The sequence below is a fragment of the Heteronotia binoei genome, chromosome 8 (assembly GCF_032191835.1).
Source record: "Heteronotia binoei isolate CCM8104 ecotype False Entrance Well chromosome 8, APGP_CSIRO_Hbin_v1, whole genome shotgun sequence".
In the NCBI taxonomy this organism is placed as follows: Eukaryota; Metazoa; Chordata; class Lepidosauria; order Squamata; family Gekkonidae; genus Heteronotia; species Heteronotia binoei.
This window is the reverse complement of record NC_083230.1, coordinates 63,359,383-63,376,637: the sequence shown is the minus strand read 5'-3', so window position 1 is coordinate 63,376,637 and position 17,255 is coordinate 63,359,383. Positions and strand designations below refer to the sequence as shown.

The 17,255-nt window shown below is 41.5% G+C and overlaps 1 protein-coding gene across 1 annotated transcript in view; it reads right to left on the bottom strand.

The window, feature by feature from the left end:
- Positions 1 to 17,255, bottom strand: part of LRRIQ1 (leucine rich repeats and IQ motif containing 1) — a 200,674-nt gene that overhangs the window by 52,511 nt on the left and 130,908 nt on the right. The window contains exons 20-22 of the mRNA XM_060245148.1: positions 16,874 to 16,995; positions 16,180 to 16,275; positions 14,937 to 15,022 (exon numbers count right to left, since the gene is read on the bottom strand). Coding sequence (XP_060101131.1) covers positions 14,937 to 15,022; positions 16,180 to 16,275; positions 16,874 to 16,995 — 304 coding nt within the window. The remainder of the gene's footprint in view (positions 1 to 14,936; positions 15,023 to 16,179; positions 16,276 to 16,873; positions 16,996 to 17,255) is intronic.

Here is a 17,255-nt window from a genome sequence, read left to right as displayed (position 1 = left end):
TTCGAGGCCGAGTCGAGAGGGCGGTTCTTGTGCTTTTTCGAGGTAACGCTACCCGTCGGGTCCGAGTGGGCGGAATCGGAACGGCGGCGCTTTTTGGGGTCGTCCGACTTCTTGGAGTGTTTGCCGGTCTTAGGCTTACAGGGACTCTGTGCCACGGAAGCTGCCGACTGCGTCTCTCCCACGAGGTGTGGGGAAGATGGCGCGGGTTGTTTTTGTCCGCCATGCGGCATGGCCGGTCGGAGTGTGGTTTCCATGAGGTGGCTCTTGAGTCTCGCGGCGCGGTTCTTGCGGGCCTGTTTGCCAAATTGGCTGCAGTGCACGCAGGAGTCTGGACGGTGGGCCTCTCCAAGGCAGAACAAGCAAAGAGAGTGGCCGTCGGACGAGGGGATTTTGGATGAGCAGCTGGTACAGCGTTTAAAGATTATCTTGTCCCTTCCTTCCATCCGCCCGGGGAGGGGGGGGGGGAGGGAGGGGAAAGTCCAGAAAGAATAGTAAGAGAAGGCTTTTTTTTTTTTTTTTTTTTATACGATACCAGGAGGAGTAGAAGATGAAGAATTGAAGCGAAGAGAAGGTAATTGTTGGAGATTGCAATGAAGAAGTTGGAGATCAACGAGGAAGGTGCGATCCGGTCGGCGGTAAGGAAGAAACTGAGTGGCTAAGCACCTCCCCCTTGTCCAGGCATGCGCAGTAGCTGCCTCCTCCCAGGACAAGTGGGAGGCGCGCCAGATCTACGATCAAGATTGCTTTGAACTCTCCGAGGTCGGGGCCAATCCTGCGGATTACCCATATGTGTGAATGCACAGAGACCACGAAGAAGATCCAACTGTTTTGCCTGCCTAAGACAGCCATGACTTAGGCAAAGGACCTCTGTCCATTGGATTCAGCTTCAGTCGGCTCAGTTTAAGCCATCCAGCCACAGCTTGCAATGCCTGGTCCAGATTTTTTGACATCAACAGATCAGCCATCCATCAGTAGATAGAGCTGGGTGTCATTGGCATACTGGTGGCAACCCAGCCCATACCTCCGGGCAATCTGGGCAAGGGTTGCATGTAGATGTTAAACATCATGGATAGAACCACCCCGAGGAACAACACAATTAAGAGTGTATCTCCGAGACAATTCTCCCCAACTGACACCCTTTGTCCCTGACTGCAAAGGAAAGAGGAAAGCCACTGTAAGGTCAACCCTTGGATCCCTGTGTTGGAGAGATGATGGGTCAGCAACTGATGGTCGACTGTATCAAATGCAGCCGATAGGTTTAACAACATCAGTACCGCCTCACCGCCTTGCTCTAGATGCCGCTGGAGGTCATCCACCAGGACAACCAAAACTGTTTCCATCCCATGGCCTGGATGGAAGCCAGACTGGTAGGAATCTAGGATGGAAGCATCCTCCAGAAAGCTCTGTAACTGCAGCGCTACTGCCCTCTCAATAATTTTACCCCAAAAGGGTAAGTTCGAGACTGGCTGGTAGTGTGCCAATTTGGCCAGATCTAAAGTGGATTTTTTCAAGAGAGGGTGGACCACTGCCTCTTTAAGAGGCATTGGAAAAAGCCCTTTCGAGAGAGATCTGTTTACGATATCCCGTATAGGATATCGGCGCTCTCACTGGCAAGCTTTAATTAGCCAGGATGGGCAAGGGTCCAGATCACATGTTGCTGGGGGCACAGTAGAGAGGATTCTGTCAACTTCCTCCAAACTGAGCAATTTAAAATGATCCAAAGCTGGTCCAGAAGACAGGCACGATGCCTCAAGCTCACGTACTGTTTCAACTGTGGTGGGGAGGTCGTGGCGGAGCGACGAGATCTTGTCTGTGAAAAAATTTGCAAAAGCCTCACAGCTGATATCCAATTCCCTAAGATTTGGCCTGCCTTGCAGCAGTGTTATAAGCATCCGAATTATGCTAAACAGTTGTGCCGGGTGCGAAGTTGCAGACGCAATCTTAGCCGCAAAGTAAGCTTTCTTTGTGGCTTTGACTGCCATCTCATAGGACCTCATAAACTCTCTATAACAGGGTTTCCCCAACTTTTCTTTCCCATGGCCCGGTTATTTTTATACTTCTCCTTCGTGGCCCACTAAAATTTGGAGGTGGAGCCAGGATACTTTGGGGGTGGAACCGGGAGACAGGAATTGTGTCATTTCTGTGGTGTCACTTCTAGGTCAAGGACCAAGTGATGTCACTTCTGGGGCACACTGAACCAAAACTCCACCTTTTCCTATGATGTCACTTTCAGGGCACTCCCCCAAACCTATCTCTTCTTCTGAAGTAACTTCATTTTCAGAAAAATCTCTCTGAAACTCATGCTGAGCCAAAATGTGGGTGGAAAGTGAATGGTCTGAAACTTTTTCATACATTTCCAGAGACCTCTCTTTCCACCCCCACACCTGCATGCACCTATCTGTTTGTGTGTTCTTCTCCATCTTGCAAGCACTCCTAATGCCCATGTTCAATTACCTGCTCCACCTACACACCCCTTCCTCAACAGCACTGGCCAGTATATGCAGTTGGGAGTGCTGTTGCCATTGCCATCAGGAATGTCAGCACTGTGTACCACCCACACTGGATCCTGGCAGCTGCTCTACCTCAAAATATGCTGTCACATTTAGTAGGCCCTTCCTTCAGCTGCTACTATTGGAACGCTGCCTCAAGCTACAACCAAGCTTGCTTGGTTTAAAGAAAATCTTTTGACAGCTATTTTTCATACTTTTCCTTGGCTAAAACACTGGGGAATTGCTGTGAAAGGAAGTAGAGAATTGTACTGCAATTAATGAATTAATTTCAAGTTATATAAAGTTCATACAAGCTTTTCTGCAGTTGTCCCAAAAAGGATATTTATAAGGGGCTTGCAGCTTTTTACTGGCTGTGTTTCCTTTAAAAGCAACGTGTTGTGCAGATATTTAGCCAGTGAACTTCTTTCATCCTTTTTAATATCTACAGGAGGAGTTTAATTTTGGTGTCAGACAGCTGTTAAAAGCAGGACCAGTAAAATAGTGTCAAGTTCATAGTACCATCACTTCCAGTGCTGTTGAGATATATAGCAGTAATCTCCAATAATCTCTTTCTGCCCCACACCTCTCACTCACACACAAAGAAATCTCATAGAAAGGCCTGCTGGCTACAACTGGGGGTGCCAACTTTTCATTGGCAGAGCTCCTATGTCTGCAACAACAGTATGATGAACAGAAAAGTTTCATCCAGTAAAAATGGAAGGAAAGAAAGAAAGAGAAAGGGAAAGAATGAAATGGAAGGAAAGGAAAGGAAAGGAAAGGAAAGGAAAGGAAAGGAAAGGAAAGGAAAGGAAAGGAAAGGAAAGGAAAGGAAAGGAAAGGAAAGGAAAGGAAAGGAAAGGAAAGGAAAGGAAAGGAAAGGAAAGGAAAGGAAAGGAAAGGAAAGGAAAGACATGGAAAGAAAGAACATAAGTCATGTTGGATCAGGCCAGTGGACCATCCAATCCAAAATTCACTCATACAATGCCCAAAAAACACCAGAATGTCCACCAGGGCAATAGAAGCCCTCCCACTGTTGCTTCCCCACCCCCCAGCACCAAGAATACAGACAGAGCATCATTTGCAGGGACAGAAAGAAAGAAGAGGGGAACAAAGAAAAAAAAGCCTTACTCACCATCAGATGACCCCAGCCAGCAACAATTCTGCCCAGGGATCGTTTGGTAAAAAAAATATCAACTGGAATGCCTATTCCCCACCCCTCCTGGCTGAAACTCACCCCCCTTTGCCACCCAGGCCTCCCGGGAAAATCTCCCCAAAGAACATACTGCAAGGCACATGAAAGCTCATACCTTGAAGAACACTTCATGGGTTTAAAGTACCAGTGAACGCCAGTTTTTCTCTCAAATGCTGGGGTGGAGGGGGAGAAGGAAGGAGAGGCAGCCCAGCTCCTCTCTTCACAACACAGAGACGTGGGAAGGAAGGAAGCCAAACGGAGCTCAGGCTTTGCAGTCTGTGTCAGTCTTCAAGGCTAGCTTTTCTCTGCACAACACAGAGACAGGGGAAGGAAGGAAGCCAAACAGAGCTCAGGCTTTGCTGGGGGCAGGGCTAGCTTTGGCTTTTCTTGTGACCCGGTAGTGAGGCTTCCGTGTTCCAGTACTGGGTAGCGACCCTACAAATGGGAAACACTGCTCTATAAGATGTTCTAGTTGCTTTGTCTTGAGTCCATCGCCACTCTCTCTTTAGCTGTCTGAGCCTTCGTTTCATCAGCTGAAGTTCCGGGGTATACCATGGTGCTAGCTTAGAACGGGGGTGCAGAGGGTGTCGCAGTGCAATCTCGTTGATGGCCCTGAAGAGTCAGCCATGCCAGGACTCAACCAGATCATTGAAAGAGTTGCCAGGGGGTCAGGGATCTCAAAGAGCCATCTGGAATCCCACTGGGTCCATCAGACTCTGCGGGCAAGCCAAAATTGAGGTGGGACATCCATACGAGCCTTTATGGCATAGTAGTCTGTCCATTGCACTTTTTCCATTGTAACCTGGTCCACTACCACTCCCGCCGCAAATATCAAATCCAGCATGTGTCCCACCTGGTAAGTGGGTGTTGTAACAAATTGGGAGAGTCCCAGTGTCGCCACGGATGACACTAGGTCTGCCGCCTGATTGGAGTTCGTGTTATCAGCATGGACATTGAAATCACCTAGGATCAAAAGCCTTGGGTGTTGCAATGCCCAGCCTGTTACAGCCTCCAACAGGGATGGTAAGGTGCTGGCTGGTGTGTTAGGCGGACAGTACACCAGTCATATCGCCAACCCCTCCCCAACATCCCATGCCAAACCAACACATTCAATGCCATCGATCTTTGATGATGGGAGTGCTCGAAAGGAGTAAGCCTCCCGTATGAATAGAGCCACCCCTGCCCCCACCCGCTAGTTCGTGATTGGTGAAAGACTGAGTATCCTGGGGGAGACACTTGGGAGAGGGCTCCCCGTCGCGCACCCAGGTCTCAGTCATGCAAGCCAGGTCCATATCTTGCTCAAGCAGGAAGTCTTGAAGGACTGAGATTTTACTATTTTATGGACCTGGCATTACATAACACCAATGACGGAGGCGAGTATTTCAACCTGGCCCCACTACCTGCTACCATTGTAATGAGTGACATATAGAGGATGGTGCAGAGTTGTTTTCTGTTGCCCCAGAAGGCTGGACCAGAACCAACAGGTTGAGGTTAAATCAAGAGTTTTTGATAAACATTAAGAACTTCCTGACAGAGCAGCTCCTCAGCGGAATAGGCTTTCTTGGGAGGTGGTGGGTTCTCCTTCTTTGGAGGTTTTTAAAGAGAGGCTAGATGGCTATATGACAGCAATGAAATTCTGTGAACTTAGACTGATCATGAGAGTGAGGGCGGGAAGGGTAGTTAGTTCTTGTGGCCCTTTCTTCCACACCTAGGAAAATGCTGATCACACTCTGGGGTCAGTAAACAATTTTTCTCCAGGCCAGTTTGGCCAGGGATCTTGGAAGGTTTTTGTCATCTTCTGGCCATCAAATAGGGGTCACTGGATGTGTGTGTGTGTGGGGGGGAAAGTATTTGTGAATTTGCTGCAATGCGCAAGGAGATGACCCTGGAGGTCCCTTCCATCTCTCTCTCTCTCTCTCACACACACACAATACAATATTTATATTTTTTTATATATTTAAATGCTATTTCAGGGCTGTAGCAGGAACTCCTTTGCATATTAGGTTACACACCCCTGATGTAGCCAATCCGCCTGTAAGCTCTTGGAGGATTGACTACATCAGGAGTGTGTGGTCTAATATGCAAAGGGGTTCCTGCTACAAAAAAAAGCCCTGTGCTATTTTAATGTTTTAAATGTTTTAATGCCTTGATGTTTGCTGCCTTGGAGACTCTATTTGGGAGAGAAGGTGTCATATAAGTGTTTTAAATAAAATAAATAAGCTTGGGCTCAAACTGAGTAGAAACTACAGAGTTGCCAGCACAAGGATCACTGAGCTTAGTTTACTTCTTTCTGCCAATGGCTTTTCACAGCAGAGCATTCCTATTAAGTTAAAGGGCTATTCCAACCCTGGATTGCAGTATAGACCATTTCTGCGCAAATCTTGTGCTTCATCACCAGGCAATGTGGATTATCATCTTGCTGATAAACAGTTTAAGGATACTGTCCTTGGCGAAGAATTACCACTTCACTAGGACAGTAGACTATAGTACACCCTTCTTATGGTTTCTACTATAATGAATTATAAGTAATGGGGGAAAACTCACTGGAATTAACTGCAGTAGAGTCTTAGGGATTTAGGAAACCAACAATCAAATTCACAAAAATGAAAGAAAAATCAGAAATATGGTTAATGTCTGCCAAGTTATGGCTAAATTCACTTGCAGTTTTAGGTTAACAGCAACACTCAACGTTGCATTATGGAATATAGTTTAATAAGAGCTGCACACTCTTTATTCTTGGAATATGTTGATGTTTTGCCAGTTCAACTTGGCTGCAAAGCATTCTGATATCTTGCCCATACTTTTCATATTATCTCATACTACAGAAAAGTAGTTGGTGTGGACACAGTAGATGAATAAATCACAGTACACATTTGGTATGGTTAAACTGTGGCCACATCTTATTTAACTGCTTGAGCAAACAATCAACTGTAATGGATTAAAGCAGAACAGGCTTCTGAGCCATTACCTGATAACACTGGGCCAGTCCTCAGACGCTGGCTGTCTACAGTACAGCTTATATGGAAAGCTAACCCCAAGCCCAACCTTCTGATAAAAAGCCACAAGACTTGGGTACTAGCCAGAAACTAATTTCCCTTCATGTGAGCTTTCAGACGCTGACAAAAATGGCCTCAGTAAAAGAATGCAGATCTGTAAGTGGCCTGGGGCAGCCTTCTTGTAAGTCTGAGCTGAGATCTGTGTTCAACAGACAGATGGGACAATTATTCCACAGCAGTGATCAGTAAATCCCCCTGCCCCCCCCCCCCCCATGGAGAGTTGCCTTACAGAGAGCAAAGTTGAGAAAAATACCAACAAGTTTCAGACAGGATCCAGCCCCAAATGCTCTGTCAAGCTTCACACCAGACTCTGTGGATAGATTCTGAATATGTGATTGCTGTGGCTATTATTTTTGCTTGATCTATTATTGTTGCTGTTTGTTTTGTATGGTGCTGCTCATTCTGAGTTATGAGGTTTCATGGATGACAAATTTGCTGGATGAGACAGGGAGAGAACACTTCCAGTTGCATCACACCCAAACATCAGAACTCCTCCTTCCTCCTCCATGTCACACAGCTTTTATGGCCATTAGCAACACCCAGTGGCAACAGAACTTGCTGCAGCTGTTCCCTTCAATCTAATTGCACTCAGACTGCTGTACTCCTCCAAATTGTGCAGGCAGGAAAAGAAACCCCAACAGGGCTGCTGCATGCTTGTCATTTCATCATCTAACTTCTCTTGGCTGTGCGTGTGGTTCTGACTATGGACGCAAAGTAAATGGGATCGTAGAGAAAGGCATGGGGTTTAAAGTGTGATGTCACACAGCAATTATTCCTCTTCTGTTAAAACATTTTTATCACTTACATTACATTGCACTGTGACAAAGAGAGGAAAACCATGTGAATTTTGGGGATGCTTACCAACATTTTATTCTGTTTTGGTTAACTTACTTAAATCCTATTTCTTTTTATTTTGTATTTATTTTGTATTTATTCTTAGTTTCAGTTGGTTTCAGTATGAAGTAAATTTTCAGCTGTATCTTTTTTTCCTTTTCTATCCAATTAGAATTCTCAGGAAAATTTTAATTAAGGGTTTCTCATTGTCAAATTTCAGACAGAAAGGAGCAAGGGCCTAAATTGTATAAATAATTTTCTCATGTATAGAGTGGGCACAGAAAGATGACTGTTTTCTGAAAGGTAAGCAGAATGGTGGGCAATATCTGTTTCTCAGAGAAAGTGCTAGGTAGTGATATTGTGGTAATAGTCTTGTTTCCAAAAAATATTCCTCAATAATGGAATAATTTGCAGAAATGCAGTGTGTAGAAACTATTAGTGCAATTCCCTTTGGTAGCAACATTAATATGCTTTAATAATTGATCAATCTGTCTGTTGCATATTCCCTTGATGAATGGAAACAGTCATCAGTAAGGGGTTGGAATTCAAAGGATTCAAAGAATCTTGAATCTACATCCCTCCCTGATTATTCTTGAAAGCTGTTTCTTTTCTCCTCACCCCCCCTTTTACAGCAGATTTAATTATAATTATTTAGGGTTAAATTATTCAGTTTGGGTTTTGATTAGTTACTATCTGATTGTACATACCAAGTTGTTTTCATTTGAATTTATTTTATTTCTTGTAAAACCTGTAGACACTATTTCACAGTAAAGAGGTTTATTGATGAACATATATTTAGGAGCATTTCACACAAGATGATTTCCTACACATATTATTTCCATGTGTGGAAACTGTAAGTTGCCACTAGGTGAGTTTATCTGGATAGACACAAGCTAAAATATATCTGAACAAAGCCATTTGAGCTCAACTTGTGTATATGCAAATAAAAACAAACACTCCCAGAATTCTGTAAATACTTGAAAGTTATCTCCTGGAATTTTGGGAGTTGTTTCAAGGAGTGGGCTCTTCTCCACCAATGGCCCTCTGGTAACCTTTGTGAGTCTCCAGAACCCTGTGAAGCCCTCCAAAGCTTTGTAAAGCCCTGTCCAGATGTGATTTGCATCCATAAGGCTGCATGACAGCCAGGGAACCATTCTCGGGCTTTCAAGGCCAGATTGGGTTCAGCTTCAACAGCCCAGAGAAGGAGAGGCTAGTGGCCCTGAAAAGCCAGTAAGTCATGCCCGCCTTCTCTTTTTACTTTAAAAATCTTAAAAGTGTTATGCGGGGTTCTTTTTAATTTCAGGCCAGATTTTTCTACAGGGCATACTTTTGGGTTTTGGGTAATTCCAGCAGCCTCTAATTGTGCCTGAAAGTAATTTCAAAAATGAAAACCACCTCTGTTGAAAGTCCAGCAACTGAAAAGCATGCCCTGTAGAAAACCCAAAACCAACATTAAACCAGAGATGTTTGCTCTGCACTCTTCTCATTGCCACATGCGATGACACTGACTGCATCTGCCTATAAAGAAGAACATGCCATGAACTGGCAATTCCTTTATTATGGCAAAATTGCCATGCCTGTACTCATACTAGTTAGCAACATACAAGTAGAATATATTCCAATTTTCATGCAGAATTGTCTTGTGTTCCCTTCTAACTATAGAAGGATTGTGCATATGACAAAGCCTGCTAGGAAAATAGGGTTGCACTTAACTGAATGTAATTGATGTTCAATAAGATTTTCTGTGCAGTCCTACATTGGGGATTGTGCAAGTACAGGCCTACAATTGCTGGTCTTCTAGCTTAGAACTCTTAGGGGACTTCTGCATGCTCATTGGAGCATTTGTTTCCCTTCCAACAGTCACATGGTGCAATGGCACCCCCCCCCCCCCAACTCTCTCAGTTCCAGGTGAGCCACTATGACCATCTGACAATTTAAGGTTGTATCTGGGGAAGTCACAAGTGGGAGGGAATATGAGCTTATACAGAAAACCTTGATGAATATCAGTTACAAGTAGGCTTCCCAACCCCCTCGCCCTGGCAGGGGACCCCCGAATTTGCAGCCTCCTCCCCCGCTCCCCAAAAATCCGGAAGCGGGGGGAGGGAGAAACGGTGCAAATTTTGGTGCTACTCACTCTGGGGCAGTGAGAGAAAAGAACATGCAAACTGATCCATTTGTAAAATGTGTGCCTTTAAGGCTGCGCAGGAAACAGGAAACAGGAAGGGCTTCATTGGAAAGGGTCAGTAATAGTTTTCATGGAGAATGGCCCCTCCCTTTCTTTTGCTTTCGTTTTCACAGCAAGTAAAGTTCTGCAGGAAGAAGATCTAGTAAGTATTTGTGTGTGAGAGAGAGGGAGGGGGCCGGGGATTCCCTGGTTTGGAGGCCTTCCCCTTCTTTTAGAAAGTGTGGGGGGGAGGGAAATGTCTACTGGGCACTCTATTATTCCTTATGAAGAAAGATTCCCATAGGGAATAATAGGGAATTGATCCATGGGTATTGGGGGCTCTGGGGGGACTATTTTTTGAGGTAGAGGCACCAAATTTTTAGTATAGCATCTAGTGCCTCTCCCCAAAATACCCCCCAAGTTTCAAAACGATTGGACCAGAGGGTCCAATTCTATGAGCCCCAAAAGATGGTGCCCCTATCCTTAATTATTTCCTATGGAAGAAAGGCATTTAAAAAGGTGTGCTGTCCCTTTAAATGTGATGGCCAGAACTCCCTTGGAGTTCAATTATGCTTGTCACACCCTTGTTCTTGGCTCCACCCCCAATGTCTCCTGGCTCCACCCCCAAAGTCCCCAGATTTTTTTTTATTGGACTTGGCAACCCTAGTTACAAGTAAGTGCAACTTTGTTTTTTACTCAGGGTGGTTTTTTCTGGAAAAAGAGGTGCTGGAACTCTCAAGAGGAAAATGAAGGAGGAACACATGGGTGCCCTTTGAACTATTAAACAATTTTGTTTCCATAAAGGGGTTCCATTGTGTCTCCCCTTCCACTGAAGCTGGAAAGCATTTCTGAGGGAGAGTGGATCCCTTCCTGCATCTGAACAAAATAGTGGGGCTTCTGCATTTTCCCTTGTTGCAATAAATCCACCTGCAGAAAACATCTCTGGAATATCAGGTCTAAATATCTGTTTAGTATGGACCATTTGTGGTTTCCAGACAATATCCTGTTGAGGTAATCTTTTTCTTACTTTTGGCTGCCTGAAATATGCATGCCCTTTAGGACCACCTGATTTTGTATTTAATCAGTCAGTCAGAGCTTTACTGGCATAAATTAAAATCAAACAAAACCAGTATTTAAATATGCAGAGTACAATAAAAAATCAATCATCTCTCCAGACCTTTAATCTTATATTCCCATATTCTCATAGCAGTGAGAAGGAACCTTGCTACTGAGAGGTTGATATGGGGACACTGATCTGATAAAAGAAGAGAAAGAAGCCTCACTTCTGGGAGGCTATGCCTGTTAAGTAAAATAGGGCAAATGAGAACATCCCATATTGGACATAAAATTCACATCAAAGCAAAATATGAGCAATTTTCTGGTTCCCCACTACTGCATGGGCAGATTCTTTTGTGGTAAGGCAAATTCACAAATCTCCCATAAAGAACCACTGATGGGAAGACATTAAATCAGGCAAACATAAAGGTATGACATAATTGTGGGGCTGTAAGCTATGTAAAATGGGCAGCTGAAAGCCCCTTTCCAGTGTTATAGTAAACTGCAGAGGGAAACAAGTTTTACATGCAAGGGACCAGAGGGTTTGTTTCTCAATGTCAAGGAGTCTCTGTTTCTAGGGTCTAAATACTTGAAGTTCATCTAACATAAAAAGGGAGTTCAGACTCCAGAGATATACCAATGGACTGTATTTTCCTCAAGAATAAATGAAACCAGTTAGATGAAAATGTATCTGACAGCATTAGGGAGATGTAACCTTAGGTCTTGCCTTGTAAGGGAGATGTAGCCAAAATTTCAATGTCACGATCCAAGCTCTAGTCACCAGAAGACCTTGCCCTGTCTCCAGGCTCATGGTCACGTAACCTGCACAGTTTGGGATCCCATTAATAACTCACATAAATATCGGCTGGATCTGTTCAACATGTGAGTTAAAAGAATTTATCCAGATAGAGACACCATAAAGTAACTGGAACACAACATTGGCAATAAAACCTTTCACAGCTGCAGGGACATATTGGCTACCCTTCACATTAAAAGAACCCAGCAATTACAGACAGACTACTGTTTGCCAATTTTAATGCTTGTTCCCTCTGGACTGTCCAGATGTTATTATACTGGCAGAGGACTCCCAAGTATTTAAAACATTTAATTTGCTCTATACAATTGCCAAAAACATGAGAATTTTAGATTCTGAAGTTAACAAATAGCAGGTTGATCTCACAATAAGATGCAAAAGTAAGTAGGAGGTTTTTGAGACCTTTTAAGTGTGGGATAATACAACTACATCATCTGTATACAATAATAAGGGGACTGCGTGAGAGCCCAGTTTAGGATAGTGGCCACCAACTGTGCATAATCTAGGTCATTCAAAAACAGCTTGAATAAATAGATGCAACCTTGCTTAACTCCACAATTTATGGGTATCTTAGATATTAATAGATCTGAGTTTCTGTGTCTTACTTGACAGCTGGTGGAAGAATAATTTCTAAGAAAGAAATAGTAGCTTTTTTTCTATTCCCATTGTGTGCCACTTATTCCACAACCTGATTTTGTATAGCGCAATGCCAAATTGCCGCAGCTTCTAGAGCCATGTTGGTATCCTGGACCACCCTGTTTGTTCAGGTAGTACATAGCCAATCTGTTTTCTGTCTGAACCATCACCAATTTTCCATGTAATATACCTATGAATGAAGTTAAGGATGGTGGAGGACAGGAGGGCCTGGAGTGACTTTGTCCATGGGGTCACAAAGAGTTGGACTCGACTGTGCGGCTGAACAACAATAACAACAAATGCAAGAACATTTATATGAAGTTCTCTCTCAAAATGTCCCACACTCCCTGAACTGAGTGGTTACTATAGAGCGCACCCCATATACTTTATATTAATATATACATTATATAAGCACTGTATACTACAACCCCTAATAGACAGGATGATAACAATAAAGTGGAAAATGTTGGCAGGCTAAAAGTCAGAATTTGGAGTAGGACTGATATTTGAAAATTAACTTTTTAAAAGCCAGAGAAGAAAACCCCACTCTTGTTAGCAGAGGAATAGCCTCATGTCCTTTACAGACAACAAAACAGGATAAATGACTTTGATATGCTTTAACCAATCACCATACATGACTGGATTAATAATTAGTAATGTAAAGCAGACAACATATGGGAAAAAGATGATACACTCTAATGGGTTCCATTAATTACAATTGATATGTGGGCCACCAAGTTGTACACATGTGAAAAATTCAGCTGGACACCAGATATGCGTTTTTAGAATAGTGTGATAGAACAGGGTGGGAGGCCATCAGAAGCAATGGACTTATATGCACTCTTTTGGACTTCCTGCTATTGTATCTTCATTTGTCACATGGTTGTGACTTTAAATTTCTCTTTTTTAAAGACACAGGATTCTGCCTTATGAACCTGAACAGTGATGATGCATCAACTGCATAACTTCCCTTCCTTCCTAAAGCTTATTATACAGTTAATCTCTTGCTCTTGAACTGAATACAGTATATAGAAAAGATAAACAAAAATGTAGTAAAAAATAATTGTTTTTATTCATGCATTCAAACTGGTGTCTAAACCTTCTGCTGGCATGTATATAATGGAATAAAAATCATCTTTACAGATAGAGCTGGATTTGTGCTCAAACCAAGTGAAGTATAGGTGAGGACCTCAGATTATGAGAAGCCTTAGAATACCCTGTCCCTAATAACGACTAAATTGTCATTTTTCTTGGTAAATGTTATGGGCCCTTTTCAATGTGACAGTTTATGTCTTCATTGTACCTCAATTTGGCCCTGATACACACTTTTAATTTTTTTTCCAATTAAAAATAAGTAAAAGAACAACATTTAGGAATTTATAAGCAACGGTATTCATAAATTTTATTTTTAAAATGTTCTTAAAAAGGACATTTATACACAATTAACACAATAGATCTAATTCAATACACACAATATATATCCCTAGACTGTTTGAACTCAATGTGGTTATATTATTACTAAGAATGCATCTACCAATCACAGTTTTATCCTGCCTTTCCTCAAAGAAGCATACATGGTTTTCCTTAAAGAAATTTTTTTTCAAAGAGAAAACTGTCTTCTAAACCTATGAAGGCTCATAACTATAAAGGGATATGTTAATCTGGCACAGAGATACAAGATTCACTCTTTATCCAAATATCAGTTGTGAGCTGCAGTACATTCCAAATATTTTTTTTGAGTGGTGGGGGGTAGAAGTTATGATAGCCCTTGAGTATTTTCCCTTGTCAATGAAACAACCAGTCAGAATGCCTTAAACAACCATAATGGAAATTAACAAATATGTTTAAATGCTTCGTCAATAGCTGTTCAAATGATGCAGAAATGGTCTGAGGGCAGATTTTTCCAGCAAACAAATCATGGAATGAAACCACTTTAAGGGTTCCTGATGGCTAATATAAAATATCCTATATCTATATTCATAGATATATACACTAACAAAATTATGAAAATTCGCATCCGGCATTCATAACTAGCAAGTAAAATGAATTTGAAGTGGTTTTATTTTTTTTTAATTGTGCTTTCAGTCTTTTAATTTTTGTTAATTTTTTTTTCATTTAATGTTCTAAATAAAACAACTTACTGAGTTGTTTATATTTGCACCACCTACATTTTGAGAAATTATCCTTTTAAAAGTTAATTTACTTTTCAGGAAAATACAAACTGTTTACTGCCAAGCATTCATACATTTTTGGAATGGTATAGTTAATTTTATTCAAAATAATCGTTATTAGCAGTGTCCTGTGATATGATGCAAAGGGCTTTTGTTGGCCTGCTGTACAATGAGATCACTCTGTATGATTTCATGGATTGTAGTAATTGGGCATTACTTTGTGAAAGTTTGGTATTCTTCAAAATGAATGACATCTAAGCACAAATTCCAGTAACATCAATCAATTTAAACACTGCTTAATGTTAAATAAGAAGGGAGTGCCTTTTTTCAGATGAAGTATTGAGACACAACACTGCAGTCCTAAGCAGAATTACATCTTTCAAAATCCACTGAAAATGGGATTCAACTGGAGTGATTCTACATAAGATTCCATAGTTAACCTGTTTCAGCTCTACATAAAACTGCACAGTTAATCTGTTTTCCCAGTTACACTTTGTAATACATATTTTAACAGGAAAACTCACCAGGTTTTTTAGCTGTAGATTTCTTTGATTTCATTTTATGTGCTCTCCTTAACATGAGCTGGGCAGTAGCAAGATCTTTAAACCCCCTAAAACAGAGATAATTTTATACACTGTGTGGATAGAAATTTGCAGCTATTAAACATATTGGCTGGAATTTACAGAACCCTGCTGTGGAGTCCCTGTTCCTTTCATAGATACACAGAGGGATTGCCAGTTTTCTCTTCAGACTGCAGCTACGCTGAATATTACTCCAGAGCATCTTCTCAGGAGCAGATTTTCAGGCAGTTCAGGGGACTGAGTTGGAAAGGGGATCTAGATCATGCCCTATACCGTGCCATAGAGCTCTTTGGATTCAAGCCATAATGCATTCTATGTACAGTTTTTCACACTGCAAAGAGAACATACTTCTATGAAATATGTGTACAAACCTTCACATCATCTTACTGATGTTTCCACACTGAAATGAACATTTATCTATGCACAACTATAGAACATTAACCCTTAAAACTGGCTGAAGAACAGCCTCTTCTGTTGCCTATTCAAATCTTGTCCTCCTATTTCATAAATGTAGAAATGGGAAGCAATACCATTATCCTTGTAGCAACAGCACATATGTTCACTTATCTACTAGGTTAATGCAATTGCTGAAGCCAAGTATTGTATCCTATATCTTGTCACAGGAAGGTCACAGACCATGCCCCGTCAGCACAAATACTTAGGATAAAGATGTCAATAGCTAAACTAGTTTGCACTTAAATCTAAACATAAACATAAAGTGTGTGTGTGTGTGTGTGTGTGTGTGTGTGTGTGTGAGAGAGAGAGAGAGAGATAGATAGATTGATAGACAGACAGACAGACCCACTTAAAGAAAGTCAGCATGGTGTAGTGGTTACAGTGGACTAGGATCTAGGAGGCCCAATTTTTAACCCCACTTTGCCTTGGAAGCTTGCTGGTGACCTTATGCCTGTCACACACCTTCAGCCTAACCTACCTCATAGGATCTTTCTAAGAATAAAGTGGAGGAGGGGAGAGCATTGTAAGCCACTTGGGGTTTCCATTAGGTAGAAAGGGAGACATAAATGAAGAAAAATTGATATGTTTTATTTATTGTTATTGTAATGTTTTAAAGTTGTAAGCTGCCCTGAGCCCGCTTTGCGGGATAGGGCGGGGTATAAATTGCAAATAAAATAAAATAAAAAATAAATTTAATTAAACAATAAATCAAACAATATACCAAACATACCATTCTGCTGAAATTTGTTCCTCTTTTTTGGATCTTAGCAATGCCTTTGGGGAAGGTTTCAAGTTGGAGAACTGCGAGACAGCACTCTTTTCTGACCTGAATATGGCAAGCAAATGATGCTGAAAGCTAGTCAGTAACAGAAATCAGCTTTTGGTGTGCTACAAGTATCTCTTACTTCCAAAACTAAGAAATAAAATATTTAAATATTCCGGGAAAACTTTATCTTAGAGAGTAATAGAAGTCAGACAACCACACAAAATGTTTACATTTCAATTACCTAAAGCATATTTCAAGATTTTTCTACAAAGGAATGCAGAGCTGTAAGAAATCCCTTTACCTTTATCTATCACAGATATCTGGATTAAAGGCCTATTTCGTTTTTGATGTTTTTGAAATTTTATGACTTGTGTTTTTAGTTCTTTTATCTTATGTTGATATTTTTATCTTATGTTGATATTTATCTTAAGTTGATGTTTTTGTTCAATTAATAAGCAAACTTCACTAAAGAATTCTGCTTTTGATTTGTGCCACTTTAGCACTAAGCACATGCATTTTAAACTTAATTAATGTCATTAATTAAAATAGCAAAACAGCAATGAGCAGTTCTAGTTACTCTCACAGTGCTTCTTCTGGTTCTTGTCAGTGGGCGGTTAACTATGGAAAGCAACATTTCAATAAAATTTATTTGATTTACCTGGTACTAATCTGGCTGTTTTCCAACAAGAATGATTTTGGTCTTTCCATAACTTGCCAGATTTTCTGCATGGGCCATTTCAAATGGTGTGATTGGTCTTCACGTTGAATAAGTTCATTAGACTTGTAAACAGGGGTAGATAAACAAATAAACAAACAAAAATAAATAATGCTGCTACTTTTTCTGGAATATGAATTGCTAAGGGCTGGTGTATGTTATTTCATTGCTATGTGGTGGCTCTTTCTACATCACTGGGAGAGGTACCATGGCTTAATGGTAAAGCATTACCTTTTTGAGGTCTTTGATTTGACTGCTGGAATCTTCAGGTGATAAATGCTGGGAATGCCAGTACTGTCAAATTAAACTACAGATTGTGATGGGC